The sequence below is a fragment of the Salvelinus namaycush genome, chromosome 22 (assembly GCF_016432855.1).
Source record: "Salvelinus namaycush isolate Seneca chromosome 22, SaNama_1.0, whole genome shotgun sequence".
Lineage (NCBI taxonomy): Eukaryota > Metazoa > Chordata > Actinopteri > Salmoniformes > Salmonidae > Salvelinus > Salvelinus namaycush.
In genome coordinates, this window is record NC_052328.1 from 438,439 (window position 1) to 459,161 (window position 20,723).

The 20,723-nt window shown below is 44.6% G+C and overlaps 1 protein-coding gene across 1 annotated transcript in view; it reads right to left on the reverse strand.

The window, feature by feature from the left end:
- Nucleotides 1–1,269: 1,269 nt before the first annotated feature.
- Nucleotides 1,270–20,723, reverse strand: part of LOC120066968 (early nodulin-75-like) — a 36,229-nt gene continuing 16,775 nt past the window's right edge. The window contains exon 2 of the mRNA XM_039018306.1: nt 1,270–2,618. Coding sequence (XP_038874234.1) covers nt 1,270–2,618 — 1,349 coding nt within the window. The remainder of the gene's footprint in view (nt 2,619–20,723) is intronic.

Consider the following 20,723-nt stretch of genomic DNA (forward strand, 5'->3'; position numbering starts at 1 on the left):
AGAGCCACAGCCTAGAAATCTATAGAGCCACAGCCCAGAACTCTATAGAGCCACAGCCTAGAAATCTATAGAGCCACAGCCCAGAACTCTACAGAGCCACAGCCCAGAACTCTATAGAGCCACAGCCCAGAACTCTACAGAACCACAGCCCAGAACTCTATAGAGCCACAGCACAGGGCCCAGATTCACAAAACACTTCTTACGTAAACAATGCCTGAGTAGCAGGTAGTTTACTTTCGGGACACCTTTCATCCGGACATGAAAATACCGCCCCCTACCCTAGAGAGGTTAAGAAAAAAAAATAGGTTCATAAGATAGTTCGTAAGTGCATAACCTCAACAATATCTTAAGATTTAATGATTTTCTTAGGAACTTCTCAAATATCTTCTTACAAATCTTCTTAAGATGTTTGTTGCTAGGCAACCGTTTTAGCTAGCTATCTAGCTAGCAATGGCAATTGTGTTAGCATATTTCTTACTGAGATTACTGTTCTAAAACATGTTCTTGGGTTTAAAATAATCAATACTGAAACTTTCAGATGAAGTTTGTGATTGAATTAAACAGGTTCAATTGCTTTCATGAGTTTTTTCTCTCACTGGCCCTGAGTTTAAGACCAGGGTTTATCTATCTTGGAATTAATAATATTTCCAAGGACTTTATTTTCAGGAATCAAATTTCTTCTTAACTTTTTGCTTAAGGAGAAACATAAGAAATTGCGCAATAAAATGTCCTATAACCTTTTTGATGAATAGTAACTTTCCTTAACGTTCTTCTTACGTCTATAGTTAAGAAATAAAATGGCATTTAAGAAGACATTTCTTCTTAAGAAGGTTTTGTGAATCTGGGCCCAGAACTCTACAGTACCAGGGCGCAGAACTCTACAGTACCAGAACCCAGAACTCTACAGTACCAGAGCCCAGAACTCTACAGAGCCAGAACCCAGAACTCTACAGTACCAGAGCCCAGAACTCTACAGTACCAGAGCCCAGAACTCTACAGTACCAGAACCCAGAACTCTACAGTACCAGAGCCCAGAACTCTACAGTACCAGAACCCAGAACTCTACAGTACCAGAGCCCAGAACTCTACAGTACCAGGGCCCAGAACTCTACAGTACCAGAGCCCAGAACTCTACAGTACCAGAGCCCAGAACTCTACAGTACCAGAGCCCAGAACTCTACAGTACCAGGGCGCAGAACTCTACAGTACCAGAGCCCAGAACTCTACAGTACCAGGGCGCAGAACTCTACAGTACCAGAACCCAGAACTCTACAGAGCCAGTCTCTCCTGTTTATATTTAGGGGGCAGTCTCTCCTGTTGTTTATATTCAGGGGGCGGTCTCCCCTGTTTATATTCAGGGGGCGGTCTCTCCAGTTTATATTCAGGGGGCAGTCTCTCGTGTTTATATTTAGGGGGCGGTCTCTCCTGTTGTTTATATTCAGGGGGCGGTCTCTCCAGTTTATATTCATGGGGCGGTCTCTCCTGTTTATATTCAGGGGGCGGTCTCTCCTGTTTATATTCAGGGGGCGGTCTCTCCTGTTTATATTCAGGGGGCGGTCTCTCCAGTTTATATTCAGGGGGCGGTCTCTCCTGTTTATATTCAGGGGGCGGTCTCTCCAGTTTATATTCAGGGGGCGGTCTCTCCAGTTTATATTCAGGGGGCGGTCTCTCCAGTTTATATTCAGGGGGCGGTCTCTCCAGTTTATATTCAGGGGGCGGTCTCTCCAGTTTATATTCAGGGGGCGGTCTCTCCAGTTTATATTCAGGGGGCGGTCTCTCCTGTTTATATTCAGGAGGCGGTCTCTCCAGTTTATATTCAGGGGGCGGTCTCTCCAGTTTATATTCAGGGGGCGGTCTCTCCAGTTTATATTCAGGGGGCGGTCTCTCCAGTTTATATTCAGGGGGCGGTCTCTCCAGTTTATATTCAGGGGGCAGTCTCTCCTGTTTATATTTAGGGGGCAGTCTCTCCTGTTGTTTATATTCAGGGGGCGGTCTCCCCTGTTTATATTCAGGGGGCGGTCTCTCCAGTTTATATTCAGGGGGCAGTCTCTCGTGTTTATATTTAGGGGGCGGTCTCTCCTGTTGTTTATATTCAGGGGGCGGTCTCTCCAGTTTATATTCATGGGGCGGTCTCTCCTGTTTATATTCAGGGGGCGGTCTCTCCTGTTTATATTCAGGGGGCGGTCTCTCCTGTTTATATTCAGGGGGCGGTCTCTCCAGTTTATATTCAGGGGGCGGTCTCTCCTGTTTATATTCAGGGGGCGGTCTCTCCAGTTTATATTCAGGGGGCGGTCTCTCCAGTTTATATTCAGGGGGCGGTCTCTCCAGTTTATATTCAGGGGGCGGTCTCTCCAGTTTATATTCAGGGGGCGGTCTCTCCAGTTTATATTCAGGGGGCGGTCTCTCCAGTTTATATTCAGGGGGCGGTCTCTCCTGTTTATATTCAGGAGGCGGTCTCTCCAGTTTATATTCAGGGGGCGGTCTCTCCAGTTTATATTCAGGGGGCGGTCTCTCCAGTTTATATTCAGGGGGCGGTCTCTCCAGTTTATATTCAGGGGGCGGTCTCTCCAGTTTATATTCAGGGGGCGGTCTCTCCAGAGAGCGAGAGTTTAGAATACCTATGAATAAAAACAAAAAACAAACAGGCAACTGTCAGAAGTTAAATCCTTTACTCTGTTAGACGTTAAATCCTTTACTCTGTCAGAAGTTAAATCCTTTACTCTGTCAAAAGTTAAATCCTTTACTCTGTTAGACGTTAAATCATTTACTCTGTCAAAAGTTAAATCCTTTACTCTGTTAGACGTTAAATCATTTACTCTGTCAAAAGTTAAATCCTTTACTCTGTTAGACGTTAAATCATTTACTCTGTCAGAAGTTAAATCCTTTACTCTGTCAAAAGTTAAATCCTTTACTCTGTCAGACGTTAAATCCTTTACTCTGTCAAAAGTTAAATCCTTTACTCTGTCAAAAGTTAAATCCTTTACTCTGTCAGAAGTTAAATCCTTTACTCTGTTAGTGTCACGACTTCCTCCCGAAGTTGGTCCCTCTCCTTGTTCGGGCGGTGTTCGGCGGTCGACGTCATCGACCTTCTAGCCATCGCTGATCCATTTTTCATTTTCCATTGGTTTTGTCTTGTCTTCCATCACACCTGGTTTCAATCCCATCAATTACATGTTGTATATTTAACCCCCTTTCCCCTCATGTCTTTGTCGGTGATTGTTTGTTTCTGGTGTCATGTTCTGATGTCATGTTCTGGGTGCGACGGGTTTTGTACCCTTGTATATTATTTTTGTATATTTTGGTTTTCTGAGTTTTTTAGCATTTATTAAACTGCTCCGTTTATACCAAGTTCACTCTCCTGCGCCTGACTTCCCTGCCCCCAGCACACACTCATTACAGTTAGACGTTAAATCCTTTACTCTGTTAGACGTTAAATCCTTTACTATGTTATACGTTAAATCATTTACTCTGTTAGACGTTAAATCCTTTACTCTGTTAGACGTTAAATCCTTTACTCTGTTAGACGTTAAATCCTTTAATATGTTAAACGTTAAATCCTTTACTCTGTTAGACGTTAAATCCTTTACTCTGTCAGAAGTTAAATAATTTACTCTGTCAGACGTTAAATCCTTTACTCTGTCAGAAGTTAAATAATTTACTCTGTCAGAAGTTAAATCATTTACTCTGTCAAAAGTTAAATAATTTACTCTGTCAGAAGTTAAATCCTTTACTCTGTCAGATGTTAAATCCTTTACTCTGTTAGACGTTAAATCATTTACTCTGTTAAAAGTTAAATCCTTTACTCTGTTAGACGTTAAATCCTTTACTCTGTCAGAAGTTAAATCCTTTACTCTGTCAAAAGTTAAATCCTTTACTCTGTTAGACGTTAAATCATTTACTCTGTCAAAAGTTAAATCCTTTACTCTGTTAGACGTTAAATCATTTACTCTGTCAAAAGTTAAATCCTTTACTCTGTTAGACGTTAAATCATTTACTCTGTCAGAAGTTAAATCCTTTACTCTGTCAAAAGTTAAATCCTTTACTCTGTCAGACGTTAAATCCTTTACTCTGTCAAAAGTTAAATCCTTTACTCTGTCAAAAGTTAAATCCTTTACTCTGTCAGAAGTTAAATCCTTTACTCTGTTAGTGTCACGACTTCCGCCCGAAGTTGGTCCCTCTCCTTGTTCGGGCGGTGTTCGGCGGTCGACGTCATCGACCTTCTAGCCATCGCTGATCCATTTTTCATTTTCCATTGGTTTTGTCTTGTCTTCCATCACACCTGGTTTCAATCCCATCAATTACATGTTGTATATTTAACCCCCTTTCCCCTCATGTCTTTGTCGGTGATTGTTTGTTTCTGGTGTCATGTTCTGATGTCATGTTCTGGGTGCGACGGGTTTTGTACCCTTGTATATTATTTTTGTATATTTTGGTTTTCTGAGTTTTTTAGCATTTATTAAACTGCTCCGTTTATACCAAGTTCACTCTCCTGCGCCTGACTTCCCTGCCCCCAGCACACACTCATTACAGTTAGACGTTAAATCCTTTACTCTGTTAGACGTTAAATCCTTTACTATGTTATACGTTAAATCATTTACTCTGTTAGACGTTAAATCCTTTACTCTGTTAGACGTTAAATCCTTTACTCTGTTAGACGTTAAATCCTTTAATATGTTAAACGTTAAATCCTTTACTCTGTTAGACGTTAAATCCTTTACTCTGTCAGAAGTTAAATAATTTACTCTGTCAGACGTTAAATCCTTTACTCTGTCAGAAGTTAAATAATTTACTCTGTCAGAAGTTAAATAATTTACTCTGTCAAAAGTTAAATCATTTACTCTGTCAAAAGTTAAATCCTTTACTCTGTCAGATGTTAAATCCTTTACTCTGTTAGACGTTAAATCATTTACTCTGTTAAAAGTTAAATCCTTTACTCTGTTAGACGTTAAATCCTTTACTCTGTCAGAAGTTAAATCCTTTACTCTGTCAAAAGTTAAATCCTTTACTCTGTTAGACGTTAAATCATTTACTCTGTCAAAAGTTAAATCCTTTACTCTGTTAGACGTTAAATCATTTACTCTGTCAAAAGTTAAATCCTTTACTCTGTTAGACGTTAAATCATTTACTCTGTCAGAAGTTAAATCCTTTACTCTGTCAAAAGTTAAATCCTTTACTCTGTCAGACGTTAAATCCTTTACTCTGTCAAAAGTTAAATCCTTTACTCTGTCAAAAGTTAAATCCTTTACTCTGTCAGAAGTTAAATCCTTTACTCTGTTAGTGTCACGACTTCCGCCCGAAGTTGGTCCCTCTCCTTGTTCGGGCGGTGTTCGGCGGTCGACGTCATCGACCTTCTAGCCATCGCTGATCCATTTTTCATTTTCCATTGGTTTTGTCTTGTCTTCCATCACACCTGGTTTCAATCCCATCAATTACATGTTGTATATTTAACCCCCTTTCCCCTCATGTCTTTGTCGGTGATTGTTTGTTTCTGGTGTCATGTTCTGATGTCATGTTCTGGGTGCGACGGGTTTTGTACCCTTGTATATTATTTTTGTATATTTTGGTTTTCTGAGTTTTTTAGCATTTATTAAACTGCTCCGTTTATACCAAGTTCACTCTCCTGCGCCTGACTTCCCTGCCCCCAGCACACACTCATTACAGTTAGACGTTAAATCCTTTACTCTGTTAGACGTTAAATCCTTTACTATGTTATACGTTAAATCATTTACTCTGTTAGACGTTAAATCCTTTACTCTGTTAGACGTTAAATCCTTTACTCTGTTAGACGTTAAATCCTTTAATATGTTAAACGTTAAATCCTTTACTCTGTTAGACGTTAAATCCTTTACTCTGTCAGAAGTTAAATAATTTACTCTGTCAGACGTTAAATCCTTTACTCTGTCAGAAGTTAAATAATTTACTCTGTCAGAAGTTAAATCATTTACTCTGTCAAAAGTTAAATAATTTACTCTGTCAGAAGTTAAATCCTTTACTCTGTCAGATGTTAAATCCTTTACTCTGTTAGACGTTAAATCATTTACTCTGTTAGACGTTAAATCCTTTACTCTGTCAGAAGTTAAATTCTTTACTCTGTTAGACGTTAAATCCTTTACTCTGTTAGACGTTAAATCATTTACTCTGTTAGACGTTAAATCCTTTACTCTGTCAGATGTTAAATTCTTTACTCTGTCAGAAGTTAAATCCTGTACTCTGTTAGACGTTAAATCATTTACTCTGTTAGACGTTAAATCCTGTACTCTGTTAGACGTTAAATCATTTACTCTGTTAGACGTTAAATCCTTTACTCTGTTAGACGTTAAATCATTTACTCTGTTAGATGTTAAATCATTTACTCTGTTAGACGTTAAATCCTTTACTCTGTTAGACGTTAAATCATTTACTCTGTTAGACGTTAACCTGTCTAGCCGGAACTCCTCCCACATTCCACTGAAAAGGCAGAGCGCGAAATTCAAAAAATATTTTTGAGAAATATTTAACTTTTACACATTAACAAGTCCAATACAGCAAATGAAAGATAAACATCTTGTGAATCCAGTCAACATGTCCGATTTTTTAAATGTTTTACAGCGAAAACACCACGTATATTTATGTTAGCTCACCACCAAATACAAAAAAGCACAGACATTTTTCACAGCACAGGTAGCATGCACAAAACCAACCAAACTAACCAAGAACCAACCAAACTAACCAAGAAACAACTTCATCAGATGACAGTCTTATAACATGTTACACAATAAATCTATGTTTTGTTCGAAAAATTTGCATATTTGAGCTATAAATCAGTTTTACATTGCAGCTACCATCACAGCTACGTCACAAATAGCACCGAAGCAGCCAGAGTAATTACAGACACCAACGTGAAATACCTAAATACTCATCATAAAACATTTCTGAAAAATACATGGTGTACAGCAGATGAAAGACAAGCATCATGTGAATCCAGCCAATATTTCCGATTTCTTGTGTTTTACAGCGAAAACACAATATAGCATTATATTAGCTTACCACAATAGCCAGAAACACAAGCTATTTACCAGCAGCAAAAGTTAGCGATCGTAACAAACCAGCAAAAGATATATAATTTTTGACTAACCTTGATAAGCTTCATCAGATGACAGTCCTATAACATCAGGTTATACATACACTTATGTTTTGTTCGAAAATGTGCATATTTAGAGCTGAAATCAGTGGTTATACATTGTGCTAACGTAGCATCTTTTTCCCAGAACGTCCGGATATTTTGCTGACACTCACATATTCTGACCAAATAACTATTCATAAACATTACTAAAAAATACATGTTGTATAGGAAATGATAGATACACTAGTTCTTAATGCAATCGCCGTGTTAGAATTTTAAAAATAACTTCATTACGACATGCAGTTTACGTTATGGCGAGAGAGTGCCCAAAATCTGGGCGCAAACTATTAGTAAACATGTTCCGACAGATATATGAAATAGCATCATAAATGGGTCCTACTTTTGTTGAGCTTCCATCAGAATGTTGTACAAGGGGTCCTTTGTCGGGAACAATCGTTGTTTGGTTTTAGAATGGCATTTTTCCCTCTCGATTGAGCAAGCAAAACTAGCTAAGTGGCGCTAAGCTCTCCTTCGTCACCAAACGCAAAGAACGCAACACGTCTAAACTCCCGAAAAAATTTCAATAATCTAATAAAACTATATTGAAAAAACATACTTTACGATGATATTTTCACATTTATCAAATAAAATCAAAGCCGGAGATATAAGACGTCTATAACGATTGCTTTTCAGAAGCCAATACTGGTGACCTTTATGCGCTTCCTGAACAAAGGAATTCTGGGGTCATGTCATTCCAAGCTGTCTCTTTTGCCCATAGAAAGAGATTGAGACCCCATTTCACCTCTCACAGCCTATTGACATCTAGTAGAAGGCGTATGAAGTGCATGTATAGTCATAAATCTCAAGCAAAATGATAGGGGGGGCCTGGAAGTTAAATCCTGTACTCTGTTAGACGTTAAATCTTTTACTCTGTCAGAAGTTAAATCCTTTACTCTGTCAGACGTTAATACTAGGTGAGTGTCTATGATGTTCTGGAGTCTGAACATCTGTTATAATACTATGGATCTATGTATATATTATGTATCTATGTATATAGTACTATGTAGTACTGTGTATCCCACTGTAGTAAATGTGGTTTGTTATAAAGCCTGTATTTCAACAAGATCCTGATTAAATGTTCTCCTCGATTTAAAGACGGAATAGAAAAGTCAGCGGTGCTAAACGTCGGAGATGCACGAGGCATTTGTTTTTATTTACATTCAGGCTTATTTCAGTTGGAGCTGGCAACTTCACACATCTGTGTCTTGGGGATGTGAGGTCATTTGACAGTTGATTTGTCAAATGGCAAGAGAGAAATACAGTGGTACAACATATAGAAGCTGTACCTCCATGATTAAAAGCAGAAGCAGATGGGGCAGCAGCCTAGTTAAATCTTTACTTACGCCATACTTTGGAATTACAATCTTCTTTCAATGCTTTTTTTTTCAGTTTCATTTGAATTCCATTCCAATGAAGTCTTATGAATACTGCATTATGTATTTTGCTAATGTACAACGCCCACGATAAGTGCCTGCGGGTTAATTGTAGCAGATTACTGAAATGCATACAGTACGTCCTATTCATTGTTACACTGCGTTTTCTGTCTGTTTTCATAGAGAGAGAGAGAGAGCAAAGCCTGGAGGGGGTCCTTTGCTGTTATATCCCATGGCAACATGGTAGTTCATATTCACCTATAGTTAACCTGTAGGTCCCATAGGGCTCTGGTCAAAAGGGGTGCACTTTGTAGGGAATAGGGTGCCATTTGGGAAGCAAGCAGTATTTACATGTTGACTGCAAGGGTGGTGGGTATTTACAGAGGAGCATTTTATCATTCAATATTTATGAACATACGAACTACATCTATTAATAGAAGAATGTATTAAAGTAAAGCAGATTATGAGGAGTTTATATTTCTAAAGCCCAAACCCATCTCTCCTGGTCGGTGGCACCGTTCCGTTCTGACTGAGTCTGTGTCCAAAAATGGACCCCTATTCTCTATTTTATAGTGCAGTTCTACTAACCAGGGGCTCATAGGGCGCTGGTCAAAAGTAGCACACTACATAGGGACTATAGTGTGCTATTTGGGTCGCAGCCTGATTTATACAACGAGACAACCAACAGCACATTGTCAATCTGATAGTGTGCGAGTGGTGTACTGAAGACCTGGCTGTTCCCAGCGGGGTGTGGGTTCTCTCCTCTCTCCTCTCTCCTCTCTGTCAGTCTGTTTGTGACGAGCTGATTTCCACACGCTATGAGGTGGTCCTGTATGACTCAGTGGTGTACTGAAGACCTGGCTGTTCCCAGCGGGGTGTGGGTTCTCTCCTCTCTCCTCTCTCCTCTCTGTCAGTCCGTTTGTGACGAGCTGATTTCCACACGCTATGAGGTGGTCCTGTATGACTCAGTGGTGTACTGAAGACCTGGCTGTTCCCAGCGGGGTGTGGGTTCTCTCCTCTCTCCTCTCTCCTCTCTGTCAGTCTGTTTGTGACGAGCTGATTTCCACACGCTATGAGGTGGTCCTGTATGACTCAGTGGTGTACTGAAGACCTGGCTGTTCCCAGCGGGGTGTGGGTTCTCTCCTCTCTCCTCTCTGTCAGTCCGTTTGTGACGAGCTGATTTCCACACGCTATGAGGTGGTCCTGTATGACTCAGTGGTGTACTGAAGACCTGGCTGTTCCCAGCGGGGTGTGGGTTCTCTCCTCTCTCCTCTCTCCTCTCTCCTCTCTCCTCTCTCCTCTCTCCTCTCTCCTCTCTGTCAGTCCGTTTGTGACGAGCTGATTTCCACACGCTATGAGGTGGTCCTGTATGACTCAGTGGTGTACTGAAGACCTGGCTGTTCCCAGCGGGGTGTGGGTTCTCTCCTCTCTCCTCTCTGTCAGTCTGTCTGTGACGAGCTGATTTCCACACGCTATGAGGTGGTCCTGTATGACTCAGTGGTGTACTGAAGACCTGGCTGTTCCCAGCGGGGTGTGGGTTCTCTCCTCTCTCCTCTCTGTCAGTCTGTCTGTGACGAGCTGATTTCCACACGCTATGAGGTGGTCCTGTATGACTCAGTGGTGTACTGAAAACCTGGCTGTTCCCAGCGGGGTGTGGGTTCTCTCCTCTCTCCTCTCTGTCAGTCCGTTTGTGACGAGCTGATTTCCACACGCTATGAGGTGGTCCTGTATGACTCAGTGGTGTACTGAAGACCTGGCTGTTCCCAGCGGGGTGTGGGTTCTCTCCTCTCTCCTCTCTCCTCTCTCCTCTCTCCTCTCTCCTCTCTGTCAGTCCGTTTGTGACGAGCTGATTTCCACACGCTATGAGGTGGTCCTGTATGACTCAGTGGTGTACTGAAGACCTGGCTGTTCCCAGCGGGGTGTGGGTTCTCTCCTCTCTCCTCTCTCCTCTCTCTGTCAGTCCGTTTGTGACGAGCTGATTTCCACACGCTATGAGGTGGTCCTGTATGACTCAGTTGGTCGAACAAGGCGTTTGCAACGGCACGGTTCTGTGTTCGATTCCCGGTGGGTGAAACCGATATATAAAATGCACGTACACAATCTCTGTAAGTCGCTTTGGATGAAAGCGTCTGCTAAATTCGATGTATTACGCCCTGAATGCAGCCAGAGACAGACATCACGGTGCTCCATGATGATAGAAGTCTCTCCTCTGGTCTTTGAGAGCGTGAAGATGACTTTATGATGGCGTGGTCCATAGAAGTAGAGTCAGAATAGAAAATAGATGGTATTGATCTATGATGGGGCGTTCTGTCGTCTCAAGGCCTCCTCTCATCTCAGACTTTCATCAATAGCTGCTGCTATCTCCTCAGAAGAATAATCTTTCGGATCAGGGACTTTCTCGACTACTTTCATAGTGTGCGTCCGAAATCGCACCCTATTCCCTATATAGTGCACTATATTTGACAGGAGCCCTATGGGTCATGGTTAAAAGTAGTGTACTGTATAGGGAATAGGGTGCCACTTGGAATGCAGCACACTCCCGTCACTGTGACAGTCAGTCTTTCATACGTAGTCCTATTAGGCTGACGTGGGAGTTCTGTTAAATTGGGTCAATCAGATCACACTCTGTGCACACAGCGGTGGTATTCATGATCCTTGAAGAGACCTCCTACAGAGCACAGAGTAGTCTCAGAGGAATTAAGGAGATTAAGAACACATGCCAAACGGTACCCTATTCTCTATATAGTCCCCCTATAGTCCCCTGGTCAAACATAGTGCACTCTGGGTAAAGAATTCCATTTGGGATGCGGCCCTAAGCCTGTTGATGGTTCTCTATGGTGTAGTCACCAGGCTGTTTTCACACCGAGCCCTAAACGCTGGACTGAAGATGCTTCTGAATGAGCATAATGAACGTGTCCCGGTAATAATCTGTTATTACTGATATCCACTCTTGAGTTTTTTTTAATTCTTCTGCATTTCTTTTGCCGTCTGTGAATAGTGTGATATAATGGGATGGCTGACTGGGTGGCATAATGTATTGTTATACCCCCACATTAAAACATATTACAATTTACTACATACTATAGAATTCTGCAGTAAACTGTAATATACTATAGAATACTATACTACACTCTGTAGTATCCCTCGATCATGTGTAGTACGTACTATAAAATGTTGCAGTATACTGTAGAATACTATAGTAAATACTACAGTAATGTCTGCAAAAAGACTACTGTCCTCAAAAACATTACACTTTTTAAACAACTATAGTAAATACTACAGTATTTAATATACATACAACACTGCCCATTCCCTTCCCCCATAATGCAGTTTGTGCCATCCATAGGTGAGAAACCTACATGCCAAGTACAGACTATATAATACGTTACCTACAGGTTCTAGTAAAGAACAGAATCTCTGTCCTCTCTGTTCAGACCCCCAGTCCTGCCCACCTACAGGTTCTAGTAAAGAACAGAATCTCTGTCCTCTCTGTTCAGACCCCAGTCCTGCCCACCTACAGGTTCTAGTAAAGAACAGAATCTCTGTCCTCTCTGTTCAGACCCCAGTCCTGCCCACCTACAGGTTCTAGTAAAGAACAGAATCTCTGTCTTCTCTGTTCAGACCCCAGTCCTGCCCACCTACAGGTTCTAGTAAAGAACAGAATCTCTGTCCTCTCTGTTCAGACCCCCAGTCCTGCCCACCTACAGGTTCTAGTAAAGAGCAGAATCTCTGTCCTCTCTGTTCAGACCCCAGTCCTGCCCACCTACAGGTTCTAGTAAAGAACAGAATCTCTGTCCTCTCTGTTCAGACCCCAGTCCTGCCCACCTACAGGTTCTAGTAAAGAACAGAATCTCTGTCCTCTCTGTTCAGACCCCAGTCCTGCCCACCTACAGGTTCTAGTAAAGAACAGAATCTCTGTCCTCTCTGTTCAGACCCCAGTCCTGCCCACCTACAGGTTCTAGTAAAGAACAGAATCTCTGTCCTCTCTGTTCAGACCCCAGTCCTGCCCACCTACAGGTTCTAGTAAAGAACAGAATCTCTGTCCTCTCTGTTCAGACCCCAGTCCTGCCCACCTACAGGTTCTAGTAAAGAACAGAATCTCTGTCCTCTCTGTTCAGACCCCAGTCCTGCCCACCTACAGGTTCTAGTAAAGAACAGAATCTCTGTCCTCTCTGTTCAGACCCCAGTCCTGCCCACCTACAGGTTCTAGTAAAGAACAGAATCTCTGTCCTCTCTGTTCAGACCCCAGTCCTGCCCACCTACAGGTTCTAGTAAAGAACAGAATCTCTGTCCTCTCTGTTCAGACCCCAGTCCTGCCCACCTACAGGTTCTAGTAAAGAACAGAATCTCTGTCCTCTCTGTTCAGACCCCAGTCCTGCCCACCTACAGGTTCTAGTAAAGAGCAGAATCTCTGTCCTCTCTGTTCAGACCCCAGTCCTGCCCACCTACAGGTTCTAGTAAAGAACAGAATCTCTGTCCTCTCTGTTCAGACCCCCAGTCCTGCCCACCTACAGGTTCTAGTAAAGAACAGAATCTCTGTCCTCTCTGTTCAGACCCCAGTCCTGCCCACCTACAGGTTCTAGTAAAGAACAGAATCTCTGTCCTCTCTGTTCAGACCCCAGTCCTGCCCACCTACAGGTTCTAGTAAAGAACAGAATCTCTGTCCTCTCTGTTCAGACCCCCAGTCCTGCCCACCTACAGGTTCTAGTAAAGAGCAGAATCTCTGTCCTCTCTGTTCAGACCCCAGTCCTGCCCACCTACAGGTTCTAGTAAAGAACAGAATCTCTGTCCTCTCTGTTCAGACCCCCAGTCCTGCCCACCTACAGGTTCTAGTAAAGAACAGAATCTCTGTCCTCTCTGTTCAGACCCCAGTCCTGCCCACCTACAGGTTCTAGTAAAGAACAGAATCTCTGTCCTCTCTGTTCAGACCCCCAGTCCTGCCCACCTACAGGTTCTAGTAAAGAACAGAATCTCTGTCCTCTCTGTTCAGACCCCAGTCCTGCCCACCTACAGGTTCTAGTAAAGAACAGAATCTCTGTCCTCTCTGTTCAGACCCCCAGTCCTGCCCACCTACAGGTTCTAGTAAAGAACAGAATCTCTGTCCTCTCTGTTCAGACCCCCAGTCCTGCCCACCTACAGGTTCTAGTAAAGAACAGAATCTCTGTCCTCTCTGTTCAGACCCCAGTCCTGCCCACCTACAGGTTCTAGTAAAGAACAGAATCTCTGTCCTCTCTGTTCAGACCCCCAGTCCTGCCCACCTACAGGTTCTAGTAAAGAACAGAATCTCTGTCCTCTCTGTTCAGACCCCAGTCCTGCCCACCTACAGGTTCTAGTAAAGAACAGAATCTCTGTCCTCTCTGTTCAGACCCCAGTCCTGCCCACCTACAGGTTCTAGTAAAGAACAGAATCTCTGTCCTCTCTGTTCAGACCCCAGTCCTGCCCACCTACAGGTTCTAGTAAAGAACAGAATCTCTGTCCTCTCTGTTCAGACCCCAGTCCTGCCCACCTACAGGTTCTAGTAAAGAACAGAATCTCTGTCCTCTCTGTTCAGACCCCAGTCCTGCCCACCTACAGGTTCTAGTAAAGAACAGAATCTCTGTCCTCTCTGTTCAGACCCCCAGTCCTGCCCACCTACAGGTTCTAGTAAAGAACAGAATCTCTGTCCTCTCTGTTCAGACCCCAGTCCTGCCCACCTACAGGTTCTAGTAAAGAACAGAATCTCTGTCCTCTCTGTTCAGACCCCAGTCCTGCCCACCTACAGGTTCTAGTAAAGAACAGAATCTCTGTCCTCTCTGTTCAGACCCCAGTCCTGCCCACCTACAGGTTCTAGTAAAGAACAGAATCTCTGTCCTCTCTGTTCAGACCCCAGTCCTGCCCACCTACAGGTTCTAGTAAAGAACAGAATCTCTGTCCTCTCTGTTCAGACCCCAGTCCTGCCCACCTACAGGTTCTAGTAAAGAACAGAATCTCTGTCCTCTCTGTTCAGACCCCAGTCCTGCCCACCTACAGGTTCTAGTAAAGAACAGAATCTCTGTCCTCTCTGTTCAGACCCCCAGTCCTGCCCACCTACAGGTTCTAGTAAAGAACAGAATCTCTGTCCTCTCTGTTCAGACCCCCAGTCCTGCCCACCTACAGGTTCTAGTAAAGAACAGAATCTCTGTCCTCTCTGTTCAGACCCCAGTCCTGCCCACCTACAGGTTCTAGTAAAGAACAGAATCTCTGTCCTCTCTGTTCAGACCCCAGTCCTGCCCACCTACAGGTTCTAGTAAAGAGCAGAATCTCTGTCCTCTCTGTTCAGACCCCAGTCCTGCCCACCTACAGGTTCTAGTAAAGAACAGAATCTCTGTCCTCTCTGTTCAGACCCCAGTCCTGCCCACCTACAGGTTCTAGTAAAGAGCAGAATCTCTGTCCTCTCTGTTCAGACCCCAGTCCTGCCCACCTACAGGTTCTAGTAAAGAACAGAATCTCTGTCCTCTCTGTTCAGACCCCAGTCCTGCCCACCTACAGGTTCTAGTAAAGAACAGAATCTCTGTCCTCTCTGTTCAGACCCCAGTCCTGCCCACCTACAGGTTCTAGTAAAGAACAGAATCTCTGTCCTCTCTGTTCAGACCCCAGTCCTGCCCACCTACAGGTTCTAGTAAAGAACAGAATCTCTGTCCTCTCTGTTCAGACCCCAGTCCTGCCCACCTACAGGTTCTAGTAAAGAACAGAATCTCTGTCCTCTCTGTTCAGACCCCAGTCCTGCCCACCTACAGGTTCTAGTAAAGAACAGAATCTCTGTCCTCTCTGTTCAGACCCCAGTCCTGCCCACCTACAGGTTCTAGTAAAGAACAGAATCTCTGTCCTCTCTGTTCAGACCCCAGTCCTGCCCACCTACAGGTTCTAGTAAAGAACAGAATCTCTGTCCTCTCTGTTCAGACCCCAGTCCTGCCCACCTACAGGTTCTAGTAAAGAACAGAATCTCTGTCCTCTCTGTTCAGACCCCAGTCCTGCCCACCTACAGGTTCTAGTAAAGAACAGAATCTCTGTCCTCTCTGTTCAGACCCCAGTCCTGCCCACCTACAGGTTCTAGTAAAGAACAGAATCTCTGTCCTCTCTGTTCAGACCCCAGTCCTGCCCACCTACAGGTTCTAGTAAAGAACAGAATCTCTGTCCTCTCTGTTCAGACCCCAGTCCTGCCCACCTACAGGTTCTAGTAAAGAACAGAATCTCTGTCCTCTCTGTTCAGACCCCAGTCCTGCCCACCTACAGGTTCTAGTAAAGAACAGAATCTCTGTCCTCTCTGTTCAGACCCCAGTCCTGCCCACCTACAGGTTCTAGTAAAGAGCAGAATCTCTGTCCTCTCTGTTCAGACCCCAGTCCTGCCCACCTACAGGTTCTAGTAAAGAACAGAATCTCTGTCCTCTCTGTTCAGACCCCAGTCCTGCCCACCTACAGGTTCTAGTAAAGAACAGAATCTCTGTCCTCTCTGTTCAGACCCCAGTCCTGCCCACCTACAGGTTCTAGTAAAGAACAGAATCTCTGTCCTCTCTGTTCAGACCCCAGTCCTGCCCACCTACAGGTTCTAGTAAAGAGCAGAATCTCTGTCCTCTCTGTTCAGACCCCAGTCCTGCCCACCTACAGGTTCTAGTAAAGAACAGAATCTCTGTCCTCTCTGTTCAGACCCCAGTCCTGCCCACCTACAGGTTCTAGTAAAGAACAGAATCTCTGTCCTCTCTGTTCAGACCCCCAGTCCTGCCCACCTACAGGTTCTAGTAAAGAACAGAATCTCTGTCCTCTCCGTTCAGACCGCAGTCCTGCCCACCTACAGGTTCTAGTAAAGAACAGAATCTCTGTCCTCTCTGTTCAGACCCCCAGTCCTGCCCACCTACAGGTTCTAGTAAAGAACAGAATCTCTGTCCTCTCTGTTCAGACCCCAGTCCTGCCCACCTACAGGTTCTAGTAAAGAGCAGAATCTCTGTCCTCTCTGTTCAGACCCCAGTCCTGCCCACCTACAGGTTCTAGTAAAGAACAGAATCTCTGTCCTCTCTGTTCAGACCCCCAGTCCTGCCCACCTACAGGTTCTAGTAAAGAACAGAATCTCTGTCCTCTCTGTTCAGACCCCCAGTCCTGCCCACCTACAGGTTCTAGTAAAGAACAGAATCTCTGTCCTCTCCGTTCAGACCCCAGTCCTGCCCACCTACAGGTTCTAGTAAAGAACAGAATCTCTGTCCTCTCTGTTCAGACCCCAGTCCTGCCCACCTACAGGTTCTAGTAAAGAACAGAATCTCTGTCCTCTCTGTTCAGACCCCAGTCCTGCCCACCTACAGGTTCTAGTAAAGAACAGAATCTCTGTCCTCTCTGTTCAGACCCCAGTCCTGCCCACCTACAGGTTCTAGTAAAGAACAGAATCTCTGTCCTCTCTGTTCAGACCCCAGTCCTGCCCACCTACAGGTTCTAGTAAAGAACAGAATCTCTGTCCTCTCTGTTCAGACCCCAGTCCTGCCCACCTACAGGTTCTAGTAAAGAACAGAATCTCTGTCCTCTCTGTTCAGACCCCAGTCCTGCCCACCTACAGGTTCTAGTAAAGAACAGAATCTCTGTCCTCTCTGTTCAGACCCCAGTCCTGCCCACCTACAGGTTCTAGTAAAGAACAGAATCTCTGTCCTCTCTGTTCAGACCCCCAGTCCTGCCCACCTACAGGTTCTAGTAAAGAACAGAATCTCTGTCCTCTCTGTTCAGACCCCAGTCCTGCCCACCTACAGGTTCTAGTAAAGAACAGAATCTCTGTCCTCTCTGTTCAGACCCCAGTCCTGCCCACCTACAGGTTCTAGTAAAGAACAGAATCTCTGTCCTCTCTGTTCAGACCCCAGTCCTGCCCACCTACAGGTTCTAGTAAAGAACAGAATCTCTGTCCTCTCTGTTCAGACCCCAGTCCTGCCCACCTACAGGTTCTAGTAAAGAACAGAATCTCTGTCCTCTCTGTTCAGACCCCAGTCCTGCCCACCTACAGGTTCTAGTAAAGAACAGAATCTCTGTCCTCTCTGTTCAGACCCCAGTCCTGCCCACCTACAGGTTCTAGTAAAGAACAGAATCTCTGTCCTCTCTGTTCAGACCCCCAGTCCTGCCCACCTACAGGTTCTAGTAAAGAACAGAATCTCTGTCCTCTCTGTTCAGACCCCAGTCCTGCCCACCTACAGGTTCTAGTAAAGAACAGAATCTCTGTCCTCTCTGTTCAGACCCCAGTCCTGCCCACCTACAGGTTCTAGTAAAGAACAGAATCTCTGTCCTCTCTGTTCAGACCCCAGTCCTGCCCACCTACAGGTTCTAGTAAAGAACAGAATCTCTGTCCTCTCTGTTCAGACCCCAGTCCTGCCCACCTACAGGTTCTAGTAAAGAACAGAATCTCTGTCCTCTCTGTTCAGACCCCCAGTCCTGCCCACCTACAGGTTCTAGTAAAGAACAGAATCTCTGTCCTCTCTGTTCAGACCCCCAGTCCTGCCCACCTACAGGTTCTAGTAAAGAACAGAATCTCTGTCCTCTCTGTTCAGACCCCCAGTCCTGCCCACCTACAGGTTCTAGTAAAGAACAGAATCTCTGTCCTCTCTGTTCAGACCCCCAGTCCTGCCCACCTACAGGTTCTAGTAAAGAACAGAATCTCTGTCCTCTCTGTTCAGACCCCAGTCCTGCCCACCTACAGGTTCTAGTAAAGAACAGAATCTCTGTCCTCTCTGTTCAGACCCCAGTCCTGCCCACCTACAGGTTCTAGTAAAGAACAGAATCTCTGTCCTCTCTGTTCAGACCCCAGTCCTGCCCACCTACAGGTTCTAGTAAAGAACAGAATCTCTGTCCTCTCTGTTCAGACCCCCAGTCCTGCCCACCTACAGGTTCTAGTAAAGAACAGAATCTCTGTCCTCTCTGTTCAGACCCCAGTCCTGCCCACCTACAGGTTCTAGTAAAGAGCAGAATCTCTGTCCTCTCTGTTCAGACCCCAGTCCTGCCCACCTACAGGTTCTAGTAAAGAACAGAATCTCTGTCCTCTCTGTTCAGACCCCAGTCCTGCCCACCTACAGGTTCTAGTAAAGAACAGAATCTCTGTCCTCTCTGTTCAGACCCCCAGTCCTGCCCACCTACAGGTTCTAGTAAAGAACAGAATCTCTGTCCTCTCTGTTCAGACCCCAGTCCTGCCCACCTACAGGTTCTAGTAAAGAGCAGAATCTCTGTCCTCTCTGTTCAGACCCCAGTCCTGCCCACCTACAGGTTCTAGTAAAGAACAGAATCTCTGTCCTCTCTGTTCAGACCCCAGTCCTGCCCACCTACAGGTTCTAGTAAAGAACAGAATCTCTGTCCTCTCTGTTCAGACCCCAGTCCTGCCCACCTACAGGTTCTAGTAAAGAACAGAATCTCTGTCCTCTCTGTTCAGACCCCAGTCCTGCCCACCTACAGGTTCTAGTAAAGAACAGAATCTCTGTCCTCTCTGTTCAGACCCCAGTCCTGCCCACCTACAGGTTCTAGTAAAGAACAGAATCTCTGTCCTCTCTGTTCAGACCCCCAGTCCTGCCCACCTACAGGTTCTAGTAAAGAACAGAATCTCTGTCCTCTCTGTTCAGACCCCCAGTCCTGCCCACCTACAGGTTCTAGTAAAGAACAGAATCTCTGTCCTCTCTGTTCAGACCCCAGTCCTGCCCACCTACAGGTTCTAGTAAAGAACAGAATCTCTGTCCTCTCTGTTCAGACCCCAGTCCTGCCCACCTACAGGTTCTAGTAAAGAACAGAATCTCTGTCCTCTCTGTTCAGACCCCAGTCCTGCCCACCTACAGGTTCTAGTAAAGAACAGAATCTCTGTCCTCTCTGTTCAGACCCTCAGTCCTGCCCACCTACAGGTTCTAGTAAAGAACAGAATCTCTGTCCTCTCTGTTCAGACCCCAGTCCTGCCCACCTACAGGTTCTAGTAAAGAACAGAATCTCTGTCCTCTCTGTTCAGACCCCCAGTCCTGCCCACCTACAGGTTCTAGTAAAGAACAGAATCTCTGTCCTCTCTGTTCAGACCCCAGTCCTGCCCACCTACAGGTTCTAGTAAAGAACAGAATCTCTGTCCTCTCTGTTCAGACCCCAGTCCTGCCCACCTACAGGTTCTAGTAAAGAACAGAATCTCTGTCCTCTCTGTTCAGACCCCAGTGCTGCCCACCTACAGGTTCTAGTAAAGAACAGAATCTCTGTCCTCTCTGTTCAGACCCCCAGTCCTGCCCACCTACAGGTTCTAGTAAAGAACAGAATCTCTGTCCTCTCTGTTCAGACCCCAGTCCTGCCCACCTACAGGTTCTAGTAAAGAACAGAATCTCTGTCCTCTCTGTTCAGACCCCAGTCCTGCCCACCTACAGGTTCTAGTAAAGAGCAGAATCTCTGTCCTCTCTGTTCAGACCCCAGTCCTGCCCACCTACAGGTTCTAGTAAAGAACAGAATCTCTGTCCTCTCTGTTCAGACCCCAGTCCTGCCCACCTACAGGGTGAAACAAAATATTAGGCCAGTGTTCATAATGTTTTTACCCTCAGCGATAACGACACTATATATTGAATGGGGCATAATTTGACACTCAACCATTCCATTGAACAGACCGTATCCCAGACCATGGACGCATGGCTGTTGTATTCCTATTGTGGGTTGATGGCTTAGCAGTTCACACACCAGCTCTAACAATTATACAACATCAGCAAACTGTGTACTATTTCATGTTTTGATTGTTCCCATGAAGTTGAAATATGTTGACTTTTGTGGAAACATTTTGTTTCTCCACATTGCAGTGTGTTTTGTTGTTGTTGTTGATGATGTTGTTGCTGGGTTTTTGTAGCGATTGTTATAAAATTCCTAATTTGCATTATATACGTCGGTTCCTGCCTTTTGACAACAGACAAAAAGAAACCACTATACATATTCATAAAGACAGGCAGACAAGCAGCTGGATTAACTGAGCTCGGGTAATTTTCATCAACCCTTGGCTAATTCCAAACATAATTAACCTTTCCAAACAAACTGCACTTATCAGGGAGAATTCACCAGGCAGACGGGATGGGAGGAATAGAAAAGAGACCACATGTTGCGTTTTTGCAAAATGAGCCTGAGGCTGTGTTGACATTTGTATATAAAAAAAAATCTTCTTTGAAAGAAACTCTGCAATCAATATGTTGTCCTTATTGTAAAAAAAACAACAA